This window comes from Procambarus clarkii, chromosome 20, assembly GCF_040958095.1.
Source record: "Procambarus clarkii isolate CNS0578487 chromosome 20, FALCON_Pclarkii_2.0, whole genome shotgun sequence".
NCBI classification, from domain to species: Eukaryota; Metazoa; Arthropoda; class Malacostraca; order Decapoda; family Cambaridae; genus Procambarus; species Procambarus clarkii.
Window position 1 is genome coordinate 17,788,462 of NC_091169.1, and position 19,395 is coordinate 17,807,856.

Sequence of the window (19,395 nt, forward strand, 5' to 3'; positions counted from 1 at the left end):
CTGAGCGTGCCACCTAGGAGAGTGAACGAACCAGGAGTGAATAATTGGCACGGTGGGACTCGTGCTCACTCAACCGATATTTCACTCACACGGCCCGCAGCTTGGACGTTAATATTGAACAGTGACACGTTTCATCCGTCAAAAATTATATGTATAAAAAAATATACTTTCTCATATATAATAAATATATTACATTTTCCTCCCAGATTATCACCTGTATACGTAACGTTAATCATTTCCCGCGATTGGTGTCTCATCTACGTTGATTTTCGTGTGTGTTATGACGGTGTCTCACTTGTTGCTCATTTCCAGTCATTCACGATTGGTTTCGTTGAGTTTCTCTTCATAATACGTTTCCAATCTTTCTCTGCTTTGGACAATCTTCTCTTCAGTTGCTTGTTTCACTTTCCGTTGCTTCATCTCTCTTTTTTTCCCTCCTTTTCCCTCTATTTGTTAAATTTCCAGTAAAGTAACTAGCAAAATAAAAGAACTTTATTTTAGGAATCATCATCATCTCAATCAAATCAAATCATCTCAAGAAAGGAAATTTTTATTTATGTCTTCCTGATATTCTTGGTATTCATCACGATCTTCCTCATCCTAGCGCTGTTTCACATTCTGATCTTCCTGTTCCTGATCTTCCTCATTCTGATTTTCCTTAGCCTGATCTTCGTCGCCCTAATCTTTCTCACCCTGATCTTCCTGATCCTCCTCATCCTGCCCTTCCTTATTCTGATCTTTATCACGATTTTCCTCGTTCTGATCTTTCTCATCCTCATATTCTTGTTTATCATTCTGATCGTCTTGATATTCTTGTTCCACAACCTGATGTTCTTCCTGATAATCCCATCCCTCATCCTAATGTTTCTTCTCATAATTACTCATCCTAATCTTCCTCCTGATATACCTGATCAACATCCTGATCTCCCTGTCCAACATCCTGATCTTCCTCCTGATAATCCTGCTGAACATCCTGATCCTGTGCTACATCCTGATCTTCCTCACTCATGCGATAACAAGGAGGATCGAACTCTCCTTCCTTCAGGGCCATTCTGTGTTTTTGTTTTGAACTTGTTGGTGGTGAAAACATTTCTAAACAAACGAATGTTGAGTCACCGCAAGTTTTCTCAAAGGGATGCTTCCCATCACAGTTTAATTGACCGCGAGTTCCTCTTCACTCTTTCACTTTGAGGATTCGCCGATCCAATTTAGTATTGATTTGAATTTCATGTAAACAATTTTTTGGTGGGCTGAGGTTTTAATTGTTATTAGTTGGTGTTTTTTCTTCGTTTGTTAAATCATTTTTAATTATCAACCTAAACTTTTCACCGCATGTTCAAGATGAGAATAGAAATATTATTTTAAAGGCTCTAGGAACGTCAGTGATTTATATATCACTGACGGTATATATATATATATATATATATATATATATATATATACATATATATATATATATATATATATATATATATATATATAATATATATATATATATATATATATATATATATATATATATATATATATATATATATATATATATATATATATATATATATATATATGCGAACAAGCTTGAGTGGTCCCCAAGCCAATATGAAACAGAAAACTCCTCATCCCTGAATGATTTGGACCCAGACAGCCAAGCCATATTGGCTTGGGGACCATCCAAGCTTGTTCACCAAATGTTACTCACGTGGCCCCAGCATGAGAGGTGATTTGATGAAATATCTGTGAACAAAAAGGTCACTGAGTGCTGTTGGGGATTGGGTTAAGGGTCTGTCTACTTCCAATTCTTTTAACAGTCAGTGTTGCCTTGTGGTGATAGTACTGGACACGCCACGGTTAATGGAGCCTCCCCCTGGTTGTATGGGTTCGAGTCCTTCAGGAGTGAGGAGTTTTCTGTTGCATATTGTACAAAATGTAAACGAAGCTACTATGGTTGAGGAAAGATGTACAGGTTTCGTAAGAGGCACGTTAATGCTTGTTGATTCCCGGCTTTCGAGTCTATTGATGTTTCTAGACTCATTCACTAGGTGTAAATATGTCCTCGTAACATTGCACTAGTTGCTGCCTCAACCTAGGGTCTAATGACTTGTTAAGCGTCATGTTTGCAGTGGTTGTACCTAACCAGAAGCCTACGAAGCTGTTCCACACCCATCTAACCTATCGAGCCCGGTGCCTCGAGGGTTATCTTATCTTGAGGTTATCTTGAGATGATTTCGGGGATTAGTGTCCCCGCGGCCCGGTCCTCGACCAGACCTCCAACCCCAGGAAGCAGCCCGTGACAGCTGGCTAACTCCCAGGTACCTATTTACTGCTAGCTTAATTAGCTTTAATAAGACACCGGAATCCACCTTAACCGTTTGGAAGAGCTTCCTTGGAATCAAGTGAACTTCTCCTAAGACATTAGAAAGCCTCTCTTTCTCATAGAAAATGAATTCCACATTTTCTGGCACAGGAAACATATGTACTTAGTCTTTTTATACTGGCTTTTCACAGTCTGCCACCCACAACAGTTGCCTAACTCCAGGAAACCTATATTACTGCTAGGTGAACAGGTGCCTTAGAAGACAGGAAACGTATAGCCAACCGCTTCTTTCCTACCCCAGGTAATGAACACAGATCCTACCATCGACCTGCCGTCCCACACCTCTTTCCCGCATCCTGCAAAACAAAACCCCCCCAGAACAAAATCATTATCGGTAGGTCAAGAAAAGAAAGTAAAGTTGCTTAATGATGATTGACTCGAGAATATTTTTCCTCCGTGACCATTATATTCTCTAATGGGGAGAGGAACTTCAGGTCAGCCGGCAACAGGGACGTATACACCAATGGAAGAAGGTAAAGGGGGAAAGGGGGGGGATGAGTTGTGATGCTTGAAGCCTACACAACTCACCGATTGAAATTTGTAGAATTATTGCGGGTTTCTATAGAGTTCTTTTGGGTTTCTGTAGAGTTAGTGTGGGTTTGTATAGAGCTATTGTGGGTTTTTAGACAATTATTGGGCATTTGTAGAGACATTTGTGAGTTTGATTTTGTGGGTTTTCATATTGATATTGCGGGTTTCTGTAGAGTTATTCCGGGCTTTTACACAGTTATTGTGAGTTTATATATAATTATTGCTGGCTTTAGAGAGATTTTGTGATATTATATATATATATATATATATATATATATATATATATATATATATATATATATATATATATATATATATATATACATATATATATACATATATATATATACATATATATATATATATATATATATATATATATATATATATATATATATATATATATATATATATATATATCAGAGTCTCTAAACAGTTATTGCATGTTTCTAAATAGTTATTTTGGGTTTCTATAGAGTTATTTTCAATTTCAATAGAGTTATTGTGGGTTTCTTTAAAGTTATTATCGGTTTCTTTAGAGTTATTGTTAGTTTCTTGGATATATTGCCGGTTTCTATAAATTGTTATGGGTTTCTGTACAGTTAATACTAGTTTCAATGAAGTTAGTTGGTTTCTGGGGAATTGCTTGTAACTAACAGGGGGTGTTAGTAACAGGTATGAACAGTAGTTGGAGTAATTACAGATTCTATAGAGACAGTTAAGGGCAATAAATATTTTAATAAAGTAACTCAGATTAACCGTAAACAAATTTTTATGGATGGCAAGTTAAATGATCTCATTAATTCATATCAACACAGATGTTGTGGTGTCCAGAGTGGGAACAATGGTTCCCCGAACCCCTTACCTTGCAATGATTTCGGGGCTCAACGTCCCGGCGGCCCGGTCCTCGACCAGGTCTCTTGGTTGAGTTCTGCCAACAGTTCCCGGAAATCAGGATAATTGGGCATTCTTCAAAAACTTCGACGTCCCCCTGGCGAGTCCCTGGGGAGCCCTAGGGGAGTCCTAGAGGAGTCCTAGGGGAGTCCCAGGGGAGTCCCAGGGGAGTCCCAGGGGAGTCCTAGGGGAGTCCTAGGGGAGTCCTAGGGGAGCAAGATCACAACCCGGTCTGATATGATGGAGGGCAAGTGAGTCGCTCTGCCAGACATATAAACACAAACGAACAAGAATTTTGTTCGGAACATTGTAAACAGCTTCTTCAGAAAAGTTGTAAAGTTTACTTCCGAAATTTTGGCTTTTAATAGTCTTACACATACATTAAGTCCTTCCTTCACTTTCATTCAAACACTACGGCATTGTAGTGAGTTTGTCCAGGCGGGGGGGGGGGGGGGGGGGGGTTGAGGTGTTATCTTATTCACTCAGGGATGGGAACTATCTTTGACTAATCATGAGTGAAGGAAATAATCTGGATCATCCTGTGATAAGGTCTAGCGCCAAGGGGGGAAATATCAGTTAAGAATGAAACTGTAGAACAAGTTGATCTTTTTCACGATTCGCATAAAAGCCATTAGCTACCATTCCTTTCCCTCCGTCCCATCCCAAATCCTTAGCCTGGTACTTTTCCCAGCGCTATATAGTCATAATGGCTTGGCGCTTTCCCCGTGATAGTTCCCTTCCCATTACCAGTTCGAGCACACAAACTTAGCATTAACAGAGTTGATAGAGTTTGGCTCTTAAGTTATACACAATCGAATCGCAAGTGAGAGAACCCTGTTTCGAATCCCGTGCAAAGAGGGACGATTAGGTTCCATTTGTTTTTTTGTTTTTTTCACTTTTCGCTTCTTTGCACTGGAGGTAATTGGATGCCACAATTTTAAGAGGATAATATTCTCAGGGAACATTGTGTTGAATGACCATCTGGTTCAGCGTCTTGACAGAAGGCTCACTCGGAACATAAATGCAAAATTATTTGGCGTACATGTGTGTGTGTGTGTGTGTGTGTACTCCCGTATTTGTACTCACCTAGTTGTGCTTGCGGAGGTTGAGCTCTGGCTCTTTGGTCTCGCCTCTCAACCCCAGAGGCGGGAAAAAGAGGTGTGTGTGTCATAAGTCATATAAATAGATCATATAATTCTGACGTGGGGAGTGGATCAATAATTTATCTGAGCTTCAGTAGTAGTCAGGGAAAGTTGAAAGTTGAAAATCATAGCAAAGTCGATAGAGCTCGTGGGATTGGCGGTTCGAGTCTCCAAGTGCCCAGGCGAATGGAATATATATATATATATATATATATATATATATATATATATATATATATATATATATATATATATATATATATATATATATATATATATATATATATATATATATATTTAGTTATATTTTGTATATTTATTTAGTTTGTATATATATATATATATATATATATATATATATATATATATATATATATATATATATATATATATATATATATATATATATATATATATATATGACAGTGTCAGACTCCGGAGGAGGAATTGAAACAGGAATTTCCTTAAGTACTTTCGTATATTAATGCATCAACATCTTCAGAAGTAATGTTTTACAAGTCAATAAGTTAGGACATATAGGCAGGAGAGAGGTGAAGTGAAGTGAGGTACGATGACAAATATATGAATGAATATAAAATTAGAACTGCATCATATGGGCCAATAGGCCCATACATGGATAATACTAGCATAAGATAGAGAATATTAACAATGAAATAGTGAGACAAATTTGTATCAATGATCTTACTCAAATTGCCCTCTAACTGATCAATAAAAAATGGATCTAAATTATATAAACCACTGCTAATGTTCAAATTGTAATGTACAGATTTTGTAACCTGTATTAAAGCAGATTCAATTATGTTCCTATTGAAAGTGTTTTACAATTCGTTATTAAAGAAGCCATCTCCCAATCAATTTGGTGAGAATTTTCTGACACATGAACAAAGAAAGCATAAGATAATTGGGGATGTCTTACAAAGTATTTATGTTGCGAAATTCTACATTTCAAATCTTTAGATGTTTGTCCAACAAAGAACCTATTACAGTCTTTATAAAGTATTTTATAAATGACAGAATTATCACTACGAGGGCTGTTTCAAACTAATAGTTTACAACAGTATTTTCGTAGTTAAACAATACATGTATATCAAAAAGTTTCAAGACCTTGTCCATATTTTCAAACCCAGAAAAATATGGTAAACATGACACATTCTTTGGGCGAATTTTCTTACTGCATATATTATTATAATATGTACGATGTGCTTTGCTATGGCAAACATCCAAAAAAACTCAGTGGATAAGAAAGCTTGAGACCAAGAGAATCAATATTCTTAAACTCTTCATCTAAGAATTCTGGACTACCAACCCGAAGAGCTCTTAGATATATAGAGCGAAAAATTGATTTTTTCACATTGTATCTATCCCCTGATAAATAATGAACATAAGATAAATTATTCGTAAGCTTTCTGTAGACACTAAATTTTAGTGAAAACACTTCCCTATAAATAAGTATAAGAATGGCAAACATTTATCAATTTCAGTCTCCATAGTAAATTTTACAGAGGGTGACTTGATCATTAAGTTTAGCTACAAATTCGTTTGCATTTACATCTGTAGGCCATATACACAAAATATCATCAACATATCTAAACCATGGAATGATTCCAGGGGTAATTTTTTTTTAATTTCTTTTCCATGTACAAGTTTGAAAGCAATGGCGATAAAGGATTCCCCATTGCCATTCCAAAAGCCTGTAAATAATACTCGTTATTAAAGGTAAATTTACATTTATGCACAACTTAACAAGATTGACAACAATAGCAGCAGAAAGAGGTAAAACATGATTCATTAATTCACGAGCAAGATAATCAAGAATATTATCAACAGGCACCTTTTTAAACAAAGAACAAACGTCAAAACTGATTAACTTGACATCAGGAGTGATTGGAACACTATTCAATTTGTTAACTAATTCAAGAGAATTGGTGAAATGAGAAGAGGAAATAGTTGCTAACAATGGGGACAAGATTTTAGTAAGCCATTTAGAAAGCTTGTAAGAAATGGATCCCACAGAACTGATGCTAGGCCTCATGGGATAGTTAGGTTTATGAGTCTTGACAAGTCCATAGAGATATGGTAAATAAGTGACGAGGTACTAAAATGCTATATATATATAAGGTACTTTGCTATATATATATATATATATATATATATATATATATATATATATATATATATATATATATATATATATATATATATATATATATATATATATATATATATATATATATATATATGAGAGAGAGAGATAGAGAGAGATAGAGAGATAGAGAGAGAGAGAGAGAGAGAGAGAGAGAGAGAGAGAGAGAGAGAGAGAGAGAGAGAGAGAGAGAGAGAGAGAGAGAGAGAGAGAGAGAGAGATAGAGAGAGAGATAGAGAGATAGAGAGATAGAGAGAGAGAGAGAGAGAGAGAGAGAGAGAGAGAGAGAGAGAGAGAGAGAGAGAGAGAGAGAGAGAGAGAGAGGGAGAGTTTTGACAAGAGATGATGCATAAATGTTTTTGATTTTCAGAGACTTGTATGACATTATTCATTCATTGTCAGTGAATATCGGCGGTTATCTACAGTGGCGCTTAATCCTGTAGAGTGGAAGTTCTATATAACGTTAAGACTCTGTCCGCCCTGTTAATGGGATACCCATTACTGAGATTAAATAGATTAGAGTAGAGTTCTTACAGAGCAGTGATGGGGAGAGGGGCATTGTGAGGCTCTGCTATGAAGCACATATGTGCTCTATATGGCACAGTAAGCTTTCTCTCTCTCTCTCTCTCTCTCTCTCTATCTGGGCAGCTTTTGCAGGTCTGGTATGTCTCCCTTTCTCAATCCTCCTCTATTAAATCCTTTCCCTGTTTTTCCCTTGCTTCTTCCTTCCCTTTTCCTGTCCTTTCATCTTTATACTCTCCCCTCTTTTCCTTTCCTACCCGTTCTTCCTTCACTTTTCTGCGCTCCATCACAACCCTCTCCCCTTTCTTCTCCTACCTTCCATCCCTACTCTTCCTCCTTCCTTCATAATTCCATCCCTCCCTGCTGCCTTTCCCTCCATCCAATGCCCCCAATAATCTCCTTCGTCTCTTCCTTCTGCTCCATTATCCGTCATTTTTTTGCCTCCCAATTCTTGTTTATTATATATTGTGTCAGTTATCTTACGGACGCTCATACTGTCGCGTACAATATTGCTTCATTGATGAGTCGAGTACCGTGTTGCTTCATTGATGAGTCGAGTGCCGTGTTGCTTCATTGATGAGTCGAGTATCATATTGCTTCATTGATGAGTCGAGTACCGTGTTGCTTCATTGATGAGTCGAATACCGTTTTGCTTCTTTGATGAGTCGAGTACCGTGTTGCTTCATTGATGAGTCGAGGACCGTGTTGCTTCATTGATGAGTCGAATACCGTTTTGCTTCTTTGATGAGTCGAGTACCGTGTTGCTTCATTGATGAATCGAGTGCCGTATTGCTTCTTTGACGTTTCGAGCCTTTCCAAAAACAGAGTCGTTTGTCTTTCCTATACCTGGAAACAGTTGCTATCTTCTCTCTTTAATGTTCATCTTCTGTTATCTTGCCTCTCCTCCCTCTCCTCCAACTTTTTCCTCCACTCCTCCTTTAGTAATACTAAGGAGGAAATGTCACATTTCCAGCAGGAAAAGTAAGCAAGTAAGAGGATGAGTAGAAGCTGTTGTCTGGGGAAACAAACTGGATTACTGGCCATGGAAAGGAGAGAGAGAGAGAGAGAGAAACGAGGAGTAATGAGATAATGACATACGCCACAGGTGAGGAAATGAGAAGGGTGAATAGTGGGACGATTTGTGACGATAGGAAACAGGCCTTTTAGAACCCCCCGCCAGAGAGGGTAGGTAGACAGACAGACAGGCAAAGAGACAGTTATAGCCAGACTGAGATAGGCAGGAGGCAGGTAGGCGCAGATAGACAGGAACACAGACGCAGTCGCTCTCACACACGTGCGCGCAAGCACACACACACAGACTTGAGGGACCAAAGAGCCTAAGCTCAACTGCCGCAAGCACAACTAGGTGAGTACACACACACTCACACACACACACACACACACACACACACACACACACACACACACACACACACACACACACACACACACACACACACACACACACACACACACACACCTCGAGGAACCTGCTCTGGCCGTTAAAACCAGAGTGCCTCTCTTTAATATTCTCTGTAGTTGGGTATTCAATGTATTATGTAGGCCCTAGACGTAGCCTCTAGTCATTTGGGAAAATGTTGTATTAAGACGTAAATACACGCACACACAGTTAGCTCTTTAGCTTGTGTGTGTCAGGCTATATTTAGCTTTCTGTGGCTGAGGCTTGAATGAGCTAAACAACCCGTCAACCTAATAGAACGTCGCATTTTGACGTATACTCTAACCTAAAGCCTAAAAGTTGTCGTACTAGAAAAAGGTAGTAGCTGGCGGAATTGACATACTGTTCTGTTTTCTGTTTTGGGTTCTCTGGTACTCACCTAGTTGTGATTGTGGGGATTGAGCTCTGGCTCTTTGGACCCGCCTTTCAACTGTCAATCAATCAACTTTTTTTGCCCCACACAAACAGCGAATAAGGTAAGGTAGGTTTGGATAAGGGAACTTTAGTATGACAGTTTCTAGACGTTGGGGAATCTTAGGAGGACGGGCTGCAATACCTATACGTTCTTCCGATTTGCCACTCCGTAAGAAATGCAACTGTTTTGCCTATGCAGAAATTTAATAAACGCCTAAACTCAAGCAAATCACTTAACCTATTGATACCGGTGCATGGGCAACGTCAATATCATGGGGCAAGATATCAGATCAACACATCAGCTAACATTTTATCACATGTGATATCAACTCAGTACACTAGTTATCAACTCACCACAAACAAGCATCAATCAACACAACAACTTCGGCTCAACATAGTAGATATCAACTCACAGCACCCAGTAATCAACCCGGCGCATCGCCTATGACCTCATCGCATCAACATAGCTACCAACTCCACATATTAGTTAACTCAACACATAGACTATCAACTCAGCACACTAGCTATTAACTAAGCTCACTATAGCTCTCATCTCAACACGTTAACTATCGACTATACACCATCCAGTCCTCAGGCCAGGCTGAGGACTGGATGGTGTATAAACATACATAAACATAAACATACATAAACATAAACGTAGCTCAGTCCATTAAGGCAGTGTCGGGGATGCTCCCGGACGCAGGTTCGAATCCTCGTCACGGCCCTTGTGGATTTGTTCATTTGATGCATCACGTTAGTGTGATCTCTGTGTGTAATTTTTTTGTTAACTTTGTAATAAAAAAATAATGTTTCAAATAATGTATATAATTATGCGTTTGCGTGTAGGTAAGTTTAGGGAAGGTTTGGCTTGCTTTTTTTGGTACTGCTTGCAATTGCTTGTATTTGAAGCAATCATCCTGAGACCGAGTCCATTCCATCCAATAATTGACCCCAAAGACGCTTTCATCAATTTTAATCCGTTATTCAATCAAAATAAGAATTTTCGCAAATACAAATTAATATTATTATATATTGACATACTGTACATATTTAGGTTTTGGTTTGGTTAGGTGTTTAGGTTCTGTTGGCGATTATTTTTATTTGTAGTACGTGGGCGAATCATTTACAGAGTTGTGGTTCGGACAAAAGTAGTCAGTTAAGCACTTGTTCCGGAAGTGTTCGGACGTCATCAGTTGTGAGTCGTGTGTAAACCGTTTTTCATTCATAAACAAGGGGTTTAGCGGGTGCATGGAATGGCTTTTAGGGGCCTTTGTTTATGAGGAAGGGCTGATATGCAGTATGCAGATGAATCATTTAGAAAAGTGAGCCTTGAACTGAACGTAAGAGAGTGAGCGAAGCACTGATTATAAAAAGTTCGAACGTAATCAGATAAGCAGCCCATCCTTACCAAGCAGCTCGTCCTCATCAACAAAGGCCAAGGTCCATTCCATGCAGCCAGCAAACCCCCTGTTTATGAATGAAAACGTTTTACACCCGATTCACAACTGATGACGCTCGAACAGTTCTCGAACAATGTTCGAATCACAACTCTGAAACTGCTTCACCCACGTGCTACAAATACATATAACTTCTAACAGAGCCTAAACACCTAACCAAACCTACGCCAAAATATGCGCAATATGCTAATATATAATAATATTAATACATTACACACACAGATCACACTAATGAGAGGCATCAAATGAACTAAATGAAAATGAATGAACATTTATGCACACTAACGTGATGCATAAATGAACAAATTAAGGCAGTGTCTGGGATGCTCCGGACGCAGGTTCGAATCCTCGTCACGGCCCTTGTGGATTTGTTCAATATTAATACATAGTTGAGAAAATTCCTATTTTGAATGAATAGAAGGAAAATAAATCGATGAACACGTCTTGCATGGAACGGACGAAGCCTGATGACGAGTTGCAGACACGAGTCAATTGTTTCGTGTGTTTTTTTGCGTTCATAATTAGGAAAGTCGTATCTGCTGGATTATTGAACATTTAGCAATTGTTTCTGAGGAATGATTATAGTTGGGGAAGTGCGCTTCGAACATTGGAAATGAGCGAAGCACAATCCTCGTAATTCAAGCGTAATCAGTAATCAGTAATTCAAGCGCAATCAATTCTAATTCAAGCGTAATTACACGAGTAATGTGGTGGGTTACTCACCCAACCCGTCCTCCAGCCCGTCCTCCAAACAAAGACTCAAAAGTGATTCCATCCACCCGCCAAACCCCCTGTTTATGAATAAAAAACGGTTTACACACGACTCACAACTGATTTCGTTCGAACACTTCCGGAACAAGTGCTTCACTGACAAATTTTGCTCGAACCAGAACGCTAAAAATGCTTCACCCACGTACTACAAATACAAATAATCGCCAACAGAACCTAAACACCTAACCTAACCTTTGCCTATATATGCACAATATGATAATATATTATAATATATTATAATATTAATTTATATTTGAGAATATTCCCTTTTTGAATGAATAGCATGTTAAAATTTATGAATGCGTCTGGTGGGTCGACCGCTGGATGGAATGGACTTGAGTCGAGGGCGGGTTGCGTCCTCAGGTCAGGCTCATCGAAGCTCGACCCTCAAAGACCCATTCATCAATTGTAACATTCTGTGAATTCAAAATTGGTGATGTCAGTGTGGTGTAGGTGGTGGTTGGTGATATCAGGGTGGAGTAGGTGGTGGTTGGTGATGTCAGGGTGGAGTAGGTGGTGGTCAGTGATATCAGAGTAGCGTTAGTAGTGGGTGATGTCAGAATGGTGTAGCTGGTGGTTTATGTGAAGGTGGTGCAAGGGGGGGGGGTGATGTCAAATTGGGGAGTGTGGGGAGGTCAGAAAGGTCAATAGGAAAGACCAAAGAGTTGTAACCCGACGCCGTGTTGAACACATTTACGTAAATACACATATACTTTTTGAATCGTAAACCTTTATTTCTCCCAGGACGGGGAGCCATAAATATACAGCGGGAATACCCAGAATTCTTGTGAGTTACAACGAAATACAATATTCGGCAGCTATTCACAAAAGCTACTTTTCCTGTTCCTTTTAGTATCCCCGGTGGACAGTGAGAATATGTAGTGAGGTGGTCTATGTAGTGTGATGGTCTATGTTAGACAGTGTACGGCAGTGTTGGAGAGACAGTAGTGTGATTGAATTGAAATTGAAATAAGTTCATTGAGGTAAACTACACACAAAGGAATGACGTAGCTCAAGATATTCTCACCCCGTTCAGTACAACGTGATGGTCTGAATAGACAGTAGTGTAATGGTCTGTATATACGGTGTGGAGCTGTGTTGCAGAGGTACGGTGTTTATTACCCAAAAACCACCTCATTCTGTCGGTGGACATGCGTACAAGGTGTGCGAATCTACCTATAGGGCTTAAAACGGATGACGTTCGAACTTGTCTCGAACCCTGCTTCGTTCTCTGTTCGAACGGTGCCTGTATATGTTTATCCACCTAATCAAAATAAAAAACTTGCTTACACACCCTAAACAACTAATTTAATTTACGCATAACAATGGAACAATTTCTCATAATATTTTTGAGGAAAATACGAATTAAGAATTCACAATACATTAAAAATATATAAATCAGTAATGGTGATTAACTGCAGCTTGGGCGACAATAGCCTGGGGATGAGTTATATACAAACAGATACCATAAAACCCCCAAAACCACCAAATCCGACTTATCTTCAGATGATTTCGGGGCTTCTTAGTGTCCCCGCGGCCCGGTCCTCGACCAGGCCTCCACCCCCAGGAAGCAGCCCGTGACAGCTAACACCAAGGTACCTATTTTACTGCTAGGTAACAGGGGCATAGGGTGAAAGAAACTCTGCCCGTTGTTTCTTACCGTAGCCCGGGATCGAACCCGGAACCACAGGATCACAAGTCCAGCGTGCTGTCCGCTCGGCCGACCGGCTCCCTATCATCAAATTACTGCATTTTACACTAATTTGTAATTTCCGAGTCCCGGCAAACTTATCATTGTTCCTCTGGGGTGAGCCTTGGCTGGGACAAGCATAGCGTGAATATTGGTTACTGTCAGACCACGTGAGAGGGCAAGACTAGCCCAATCACCTCATTTGGCTGGGCACTTCCTGTCGGGTTGTTATGACAAGGGCATTGTTGCGAAGGGCATTAAACGCGCGAATAAACTGAAAATTACAGCCTGTATTAACTACAGGCTGTAAACTACAGCCTGTAAGCTGTAGTAGGCATTAGGTGGGAGGGAGGGAATTACCAGTGGAAAGCGCCAAGAGATTGCGACTATATAGCACTTGGTAGGGGTCAGGATAAGAATTTGGGATGGGACGGAGGGGAAGGAATGGTGCCTAACCACTTGGACGGTCGGGGGGATTGAACGTTTGCATATTGGGACTTGTAAGACCTTGCAACGTCCCTAGCCCTCTGATGTCTTGCAACGTCCCTTATCCTGCGATGCCTTGCAATTTCCCCCTAGCCCTGTCCGCTATTGAGCTATTCTGTCTATATTCCCCCCTCTCTCTCTCTCTCTCTCTCTCTCTCTCTCTCTCTCTCTCTGTCTCTCTCTCTCTCTCTCTCTCTCTCTCTCTCTCTCTCTCTCTCTCTCTCTCTCTCTCTCTCTCTCTCTCTCTCTCTCTTCCATTTATGTATGTCTCCCAGCTTGTGATTCATATTGTGTAAGAATATTTTATTTCTCTCATTGTAGAGAACCCCCTCTTGTTCCATTATTCTCCCCCCCCCCCAACCCTCCACTGTCTGGTGCTCTTTGGGGTTTTACTCACACACTCTCACTCATATCCTCGCTCAGGTATTCGTATTTACTCACATTCATTCATTCATATACACACTCATACATTTGCGTAATTCATATACACACTGTCACTCGAAGCACTGTCACTCGAAGTAATACACACACACACACACACACACACACACACACACACACACAAGCAGAAATAGGGGAGTACACACACACACACACACACACACACACACCAAATCAAATTGATATCACACCAAACTTGTCTCCTGAAGCCCACACAAAAAGAATAACGTCTGCGACGTATGCGAGGCTGGCTAACATCAGAAACGCATTCAGGAACCTGTGTAAGGAATCATTCAGAAATTTGTACACCACATATGTAAGACCAATCCTGGAGTATGCGGCCCCAGCATGGAGCCCGTACCTTGTCAAGCACAAGACGAAGCTGGAAAAAGTTCAGAGGTATGCCACTAACCTAGTCCCTGAACTAAGAGGCATGAGTTACGAGGAAAGAAAGCGAGTGATGCACCTTACGACACTGGAAGACAGAAGAGTAAGGGGAGACATGATCACAACCTACAAAATCCTCAGGGGTATTGACAGGGTAGACAAGGATAAAATATTCAACACTGGTGGTACGCGAACAAGGGGACACAGATGGAAACTGAGTACCCAAATGAACCACAGGGACGTTAGAGAGAACTTTTACAGTGTCAGAGTAGTTAACAGATGGAATGCATTAGGCAGTGATGTGGTGGAGGCTGACTCCATACACTGTTTTAAATGTATATATGATAGTCCAGTAGGCTCAGGAATCTACATCAGTTGATTGACGGTTGAGAGGCGGGACCAAAGAACCAGAGCTCAACCCCAACAAGCACAACTAGGTGAGTATACACACACACACAATGAGATATTCAACCACTGTTCGAGCTCACTATTAATCTACGACTCCTGCATGGAGGTTTATATCTAGGACGCTCAAGGCGGGGCCCAAGAGCAACACTCAACCCCCAGCCACATGTATGAGAGGACACATATTTACATCGCTTGTTCTTCCGTTCCTCTCCGTCCGTGACGGACAGACAGACGGCAGGTTTGTATAGCCTCAGATATTTGGTAACTAGCGCGGGCTTAAAGCAGATATATTCTTGGTAAACAATATCTCCAACCTTGCATCCAGGACCAGGATTCGTCAAGTATTTGCATGTATTCTTACGAAACCCTTACATCTTCCCTCAATCATAATGACTTAGTCTGTATTTTTTAAGCAGTTGATGAACTTCGAAATTTCACAACTCAAAGTTATTGTTGTTGTAGGCCACCTCGTAGCGGATCGGAACTCATAAACTGCTGAATTGATGCGACCTAAGTCGCAGTGATTGAGGAAAGATGTAAGGGTTTCGTAAAGAAACAACAAATTTGTTAATGAATCCTGCCTCTGGTTCTTCCCTCTCTCAGCTGCTGTGAAAAGCGGTAGGTAAGATAGTTTACACTTTTGTCTAGACGAGACTGTGTGTGTTCTTGTTGTAGTAGTTGTTGTTGTAGACGAGACTGTGTGTGTTCTTGTTGTAGTAGTTGTTGTTGTAGACGAGACTGTGTGTGTTCTTGTTGTAGTAGTTGTTGTTGTAGACGAGACTGTGTGCGTTCTTGTTGTAGTAGTTGTTGTTGTAGACGAGACTGTGTGTGTTCTTGTTGTAGTAGTTGTTGTTGTAGACGAGACTGTTTCCTAGGTGTACCTAGGTGCATTTAGATGTACCTTGTCTACTTAGGTGTATTTGTCGGGATTCAGCTCCTGGTCCTTAGCTTCTGGCTAGGATTGTTATGTCTATATTTCAAGATGTCTTTATTTGTCTGACTTTACAAGCTGTTCTCCATGTATGGTGTCAGCCTTCACTACCTCTTGTAGGCGATGAGACACAATACCGTGGCTGAAGTATATTGACCAGACCAAACACTAGAAAGTGAAGGGACGACGACGACGCTTCGGTCCGTCCTGGACCATTCTTAAGTCGATTGTGAATGATCGACTTGACTTGAGATCGACTTGAGAATGGTCCAAGACGGACCGAAACGTCGTCGTCCCTTCACTTTCTAGTGTGTGGTCTGGTTCACTACCTCTTCCTCCATATATGGTGCCAGCCTCCACTACCTCCATGGAGGCAGTAGAGGCTCACTACTATACTACAGAGAGTTGTGGGAACCGACCTGTGAGATTTATATTTATTTAATTTATATGAATTTATATTTACGTTAATTTATATACTTCGATAGCAATTTGTATAATGATAAGTGGACTGTATTTCTGCAATAATCTCATAATCTCACAAATCGATCCTCTACACATTAGGGGGGGTTTATTAAATTAATATATATGCAGCCAATCAAACTACAGTAATAGCTACATACATTGATGAGGTTCCTTCTCTTATAGTACAGCAGGTTAGTCCACCAGGTATAACTAGAGTGTAGACACCAAATTATCCTCTTTGAGGTAGCTTCTATCACCCAGTAACTGGTGCACATAATCTTGCATCCTCGTCTTGACCTGTCAAAAGTGCGCTAGCTGTGAAGCCAGAAACCTATATATGACAAGTATTTCAGAGAAAACTGTATACAGTACATGGAACATGAAAGACCTGGCTTAATTACCTTTAGTATGAGGCGATTTCGCGTTCTAACCGGCTAACCCTATATCCTGACATTAATGGCCATAAATGAATGATAAACGGGTTTCGGATAGACACTTAACTTGTATTTGTAGACAGCGTGTTGACAATGGTACACCTTTGGGTTCCATAACACTACGTCCAAGTAAATTTAACAGGAGCCGAATTTGCTCCCGTGTGAGCCTCTGGTCTCATATAAACAACAATGGCTGCCCTCCTTCCTCCCTCTGACGCCTGGCTTACATTGTCCAGATTTCAGAACGTGATAGAAGGGTCACATTTACTCTACTTTAATATTGATAATTAAGTTAATTTATATAAGATGTTTTTATGATGGTAAAGTCCAAAGACTAATGTATTTAAGAATAATTCCCAGCAGAATAGCTGGTGAATTATAATAGTATGTGGTGATGATATCCCGTTTTCTATAGACGGTAATTCCACTACAAGTTACGTTTTCTATGGGTAACTTGTTGGTAATACAGCTATTATCTGTATGTATGATATATTAAATGCTGTCGGATTTTCCGACATAATTCCCCAGGGGGCTGCTCACGGGTCGAAGTCCTAATTAGAACAGACGAACACTGATACTCCTCCTTCAAATTATAGTTAGTAATCACACATTTGTGTGTCTGTTCATACAGGACGGATGTCCCGTACTAGAGTTGCAGGGGTTAGAAGTCTAATGCGATTTCATTTCCCTGTCAACTCTTGAAAGGCTAATATTCAAGCCTAATTACATATTATTTAACCCAGAAGACTGGATGTGATCAAGTACTACAGTCAAGTATGATTCAGGGACTGCAGTGAGATCAGTGACATTAGATATAACTTGAAGTTTCTTCAAGTAACTGGTCACTGATATATAAACACTGAGGCCCATGGAATACATCTTGATTAAATAATAAATGTATCAAATCAGTCATCAGATTTATTGGGGTTTAATTTAGTTAATTGATTCAGAGGATTGAATAGCTCATCATTAAAGTAAAGTATGGTTCTGAGACTGCAGTGGGTTCAGTGACATTGGTCGCAGTGACTTGTAGCTGTTTTAGGCTACTGTTCACTGATTTGCCACTGAGGCCTCATGAACTCATCTTCAGCTTCAAATGATGATACTAACATCAACTTCTGTTGGTATAGTCAGCTGTAATCTCCTTAGTATAATGCTACTGGAGAAATATAATCAGCTGACAAATTTAGATTCTATTGGTATTGTTTATCTGCAGGCATAGGTCTCCTCAGGCTTGATACTGGGCCTGAGAGTAATTTACCTCCTGCAGAGTTTAACATGGTTATACCCTGATATTTAGTAGGGCTACCGATGAATCGATGACAATAGTCTGTCCCTACAAGGAGACCGAAGTCAGTGAGGTGATCAGTCTTAATATTATCTGCCAATTTTATTCCTCTATTTCTCAGGAATTTGGCTGTTGCTCTCAGACCTTGAACTTGTAGGTCTACTGGTATTTTGTCCACCACAATGGCTTGTACTCGACAGACGTACCTGCCTAAGCGTACTGATGGTTGTACCACCTGGTAGACTTGAGGTCCTGCATCTGTTACAAACCCTGAGATGTTGAATGACATCTGGGCTACAGGCCTTAATTGTAATTCATCTGCCAACTTTTTGGTGATATATGTTCTCTGGGATCCTTGGTCAAACAACCCACGGGTATGGACCTTGGCCCTCTTATTCAGGATGGTAATTTGGGCAGTAGGCAAAGTCGTATTACCTTTAGACTTTGCCGATTGGACACTCTTTGTTTGTTGCACCTTGCAGTACTGTACTGTGGTGGGAATGCTATCTTCCACCTTGGGGTTTGGAGACGTTGTTTTGGTGTCTCTGCACAATGCTGCATGGTGCTGACCTTTGTTACACCTATTACAGGTGTGTAATTGGGTATCACAGTCCTTGATGTTATGTTTCCTGAGGCACCTCGTGCAATGTTGCAAATCTTTGAGTCGCTCAACACGGGCGTCACTATCAGGAAAATTAGAGCAGTGGTACATTGAATGTTTCTCATTGCAGAACAAACATGTTCCATAGTTTCCAGTACCCTTTGGTGTCACGTTCTTGGGTGACACAGTAACTATAGGCTTGGAGGGTCCCACTGCATATACGCCCACACTGCCACTGTTCCACTTTGGTGTTGAATTATATTGTCTAGATTGATTTGGAGTACCTTTGGTACTCTGTGGTTTACTATTATTGGTTTCTGAGGGTTTACTTGGTGGTTTTAATTTGTCATGTGTTCGTAATTGATGAACTACTGACTTTAAACCTTCAGATATTTCATTCATGGATAAGATACTTTTATTGTAATGAGCACTCATTTGTCTCAATATGTCCCTAGGTATTTTCTCCTGGACAATTATTTTCAAGACCCACTCAGCCCCGTTTGTATCTGCTGTCAGGCTGAGGGCATTGATCAATGATT

At 40.1% G+C, this 19,395-nt stretch overlaps 2 protein-coding genes across 7 annotated transcripts in view; one reads left to right on the plus strand and one right to left on the minus strand.

Moving 5' to 3' along the window:
- Positions 1 to 19,395, plus strand: part of LOC123755258 (putative neural-cadherin 2) — an 872,905-nt gene that overhangs the window by 286,812 nt on the left and 566,698 nt on the right. The window lies entirely within an intron of this gene.
- LOC138366727 (acidic leucine-rich nuclear phosphoprotein 32 family member E-like) lies at positions 679 to 1,051 on the minus strand. The gene is made up of 2 exons (XM_069328003.1): positions 908 to 1,051; positions 679 to 837 (listed from the first exon to the last, which is right to left on the minus strand). Exons 1-2 carry the CDS (start codon positions 1,049 to 1,051, stop codon positions 679 to 681), a joined length of 303 nt encoding a protein of 100 aa, XP_069184104.1.

Excerpts from the sequence above, each read along its gene's own strand:
- LOC138366727 (XM_069328003.1), bottom strand. The coding sequence starts at position 1,051 with ATGGCCCTGAAGGAAGGAGAGTTCGATCCTCCTTGTTATCGCATGAGT. Across the intron at positions 838-907 it reads GAGATCAGGATGTTGATCAG|GAAGAACATCAGGTTGTGGA; the intron begins GTATATCAGGAG and ends TGGGATTATCAG.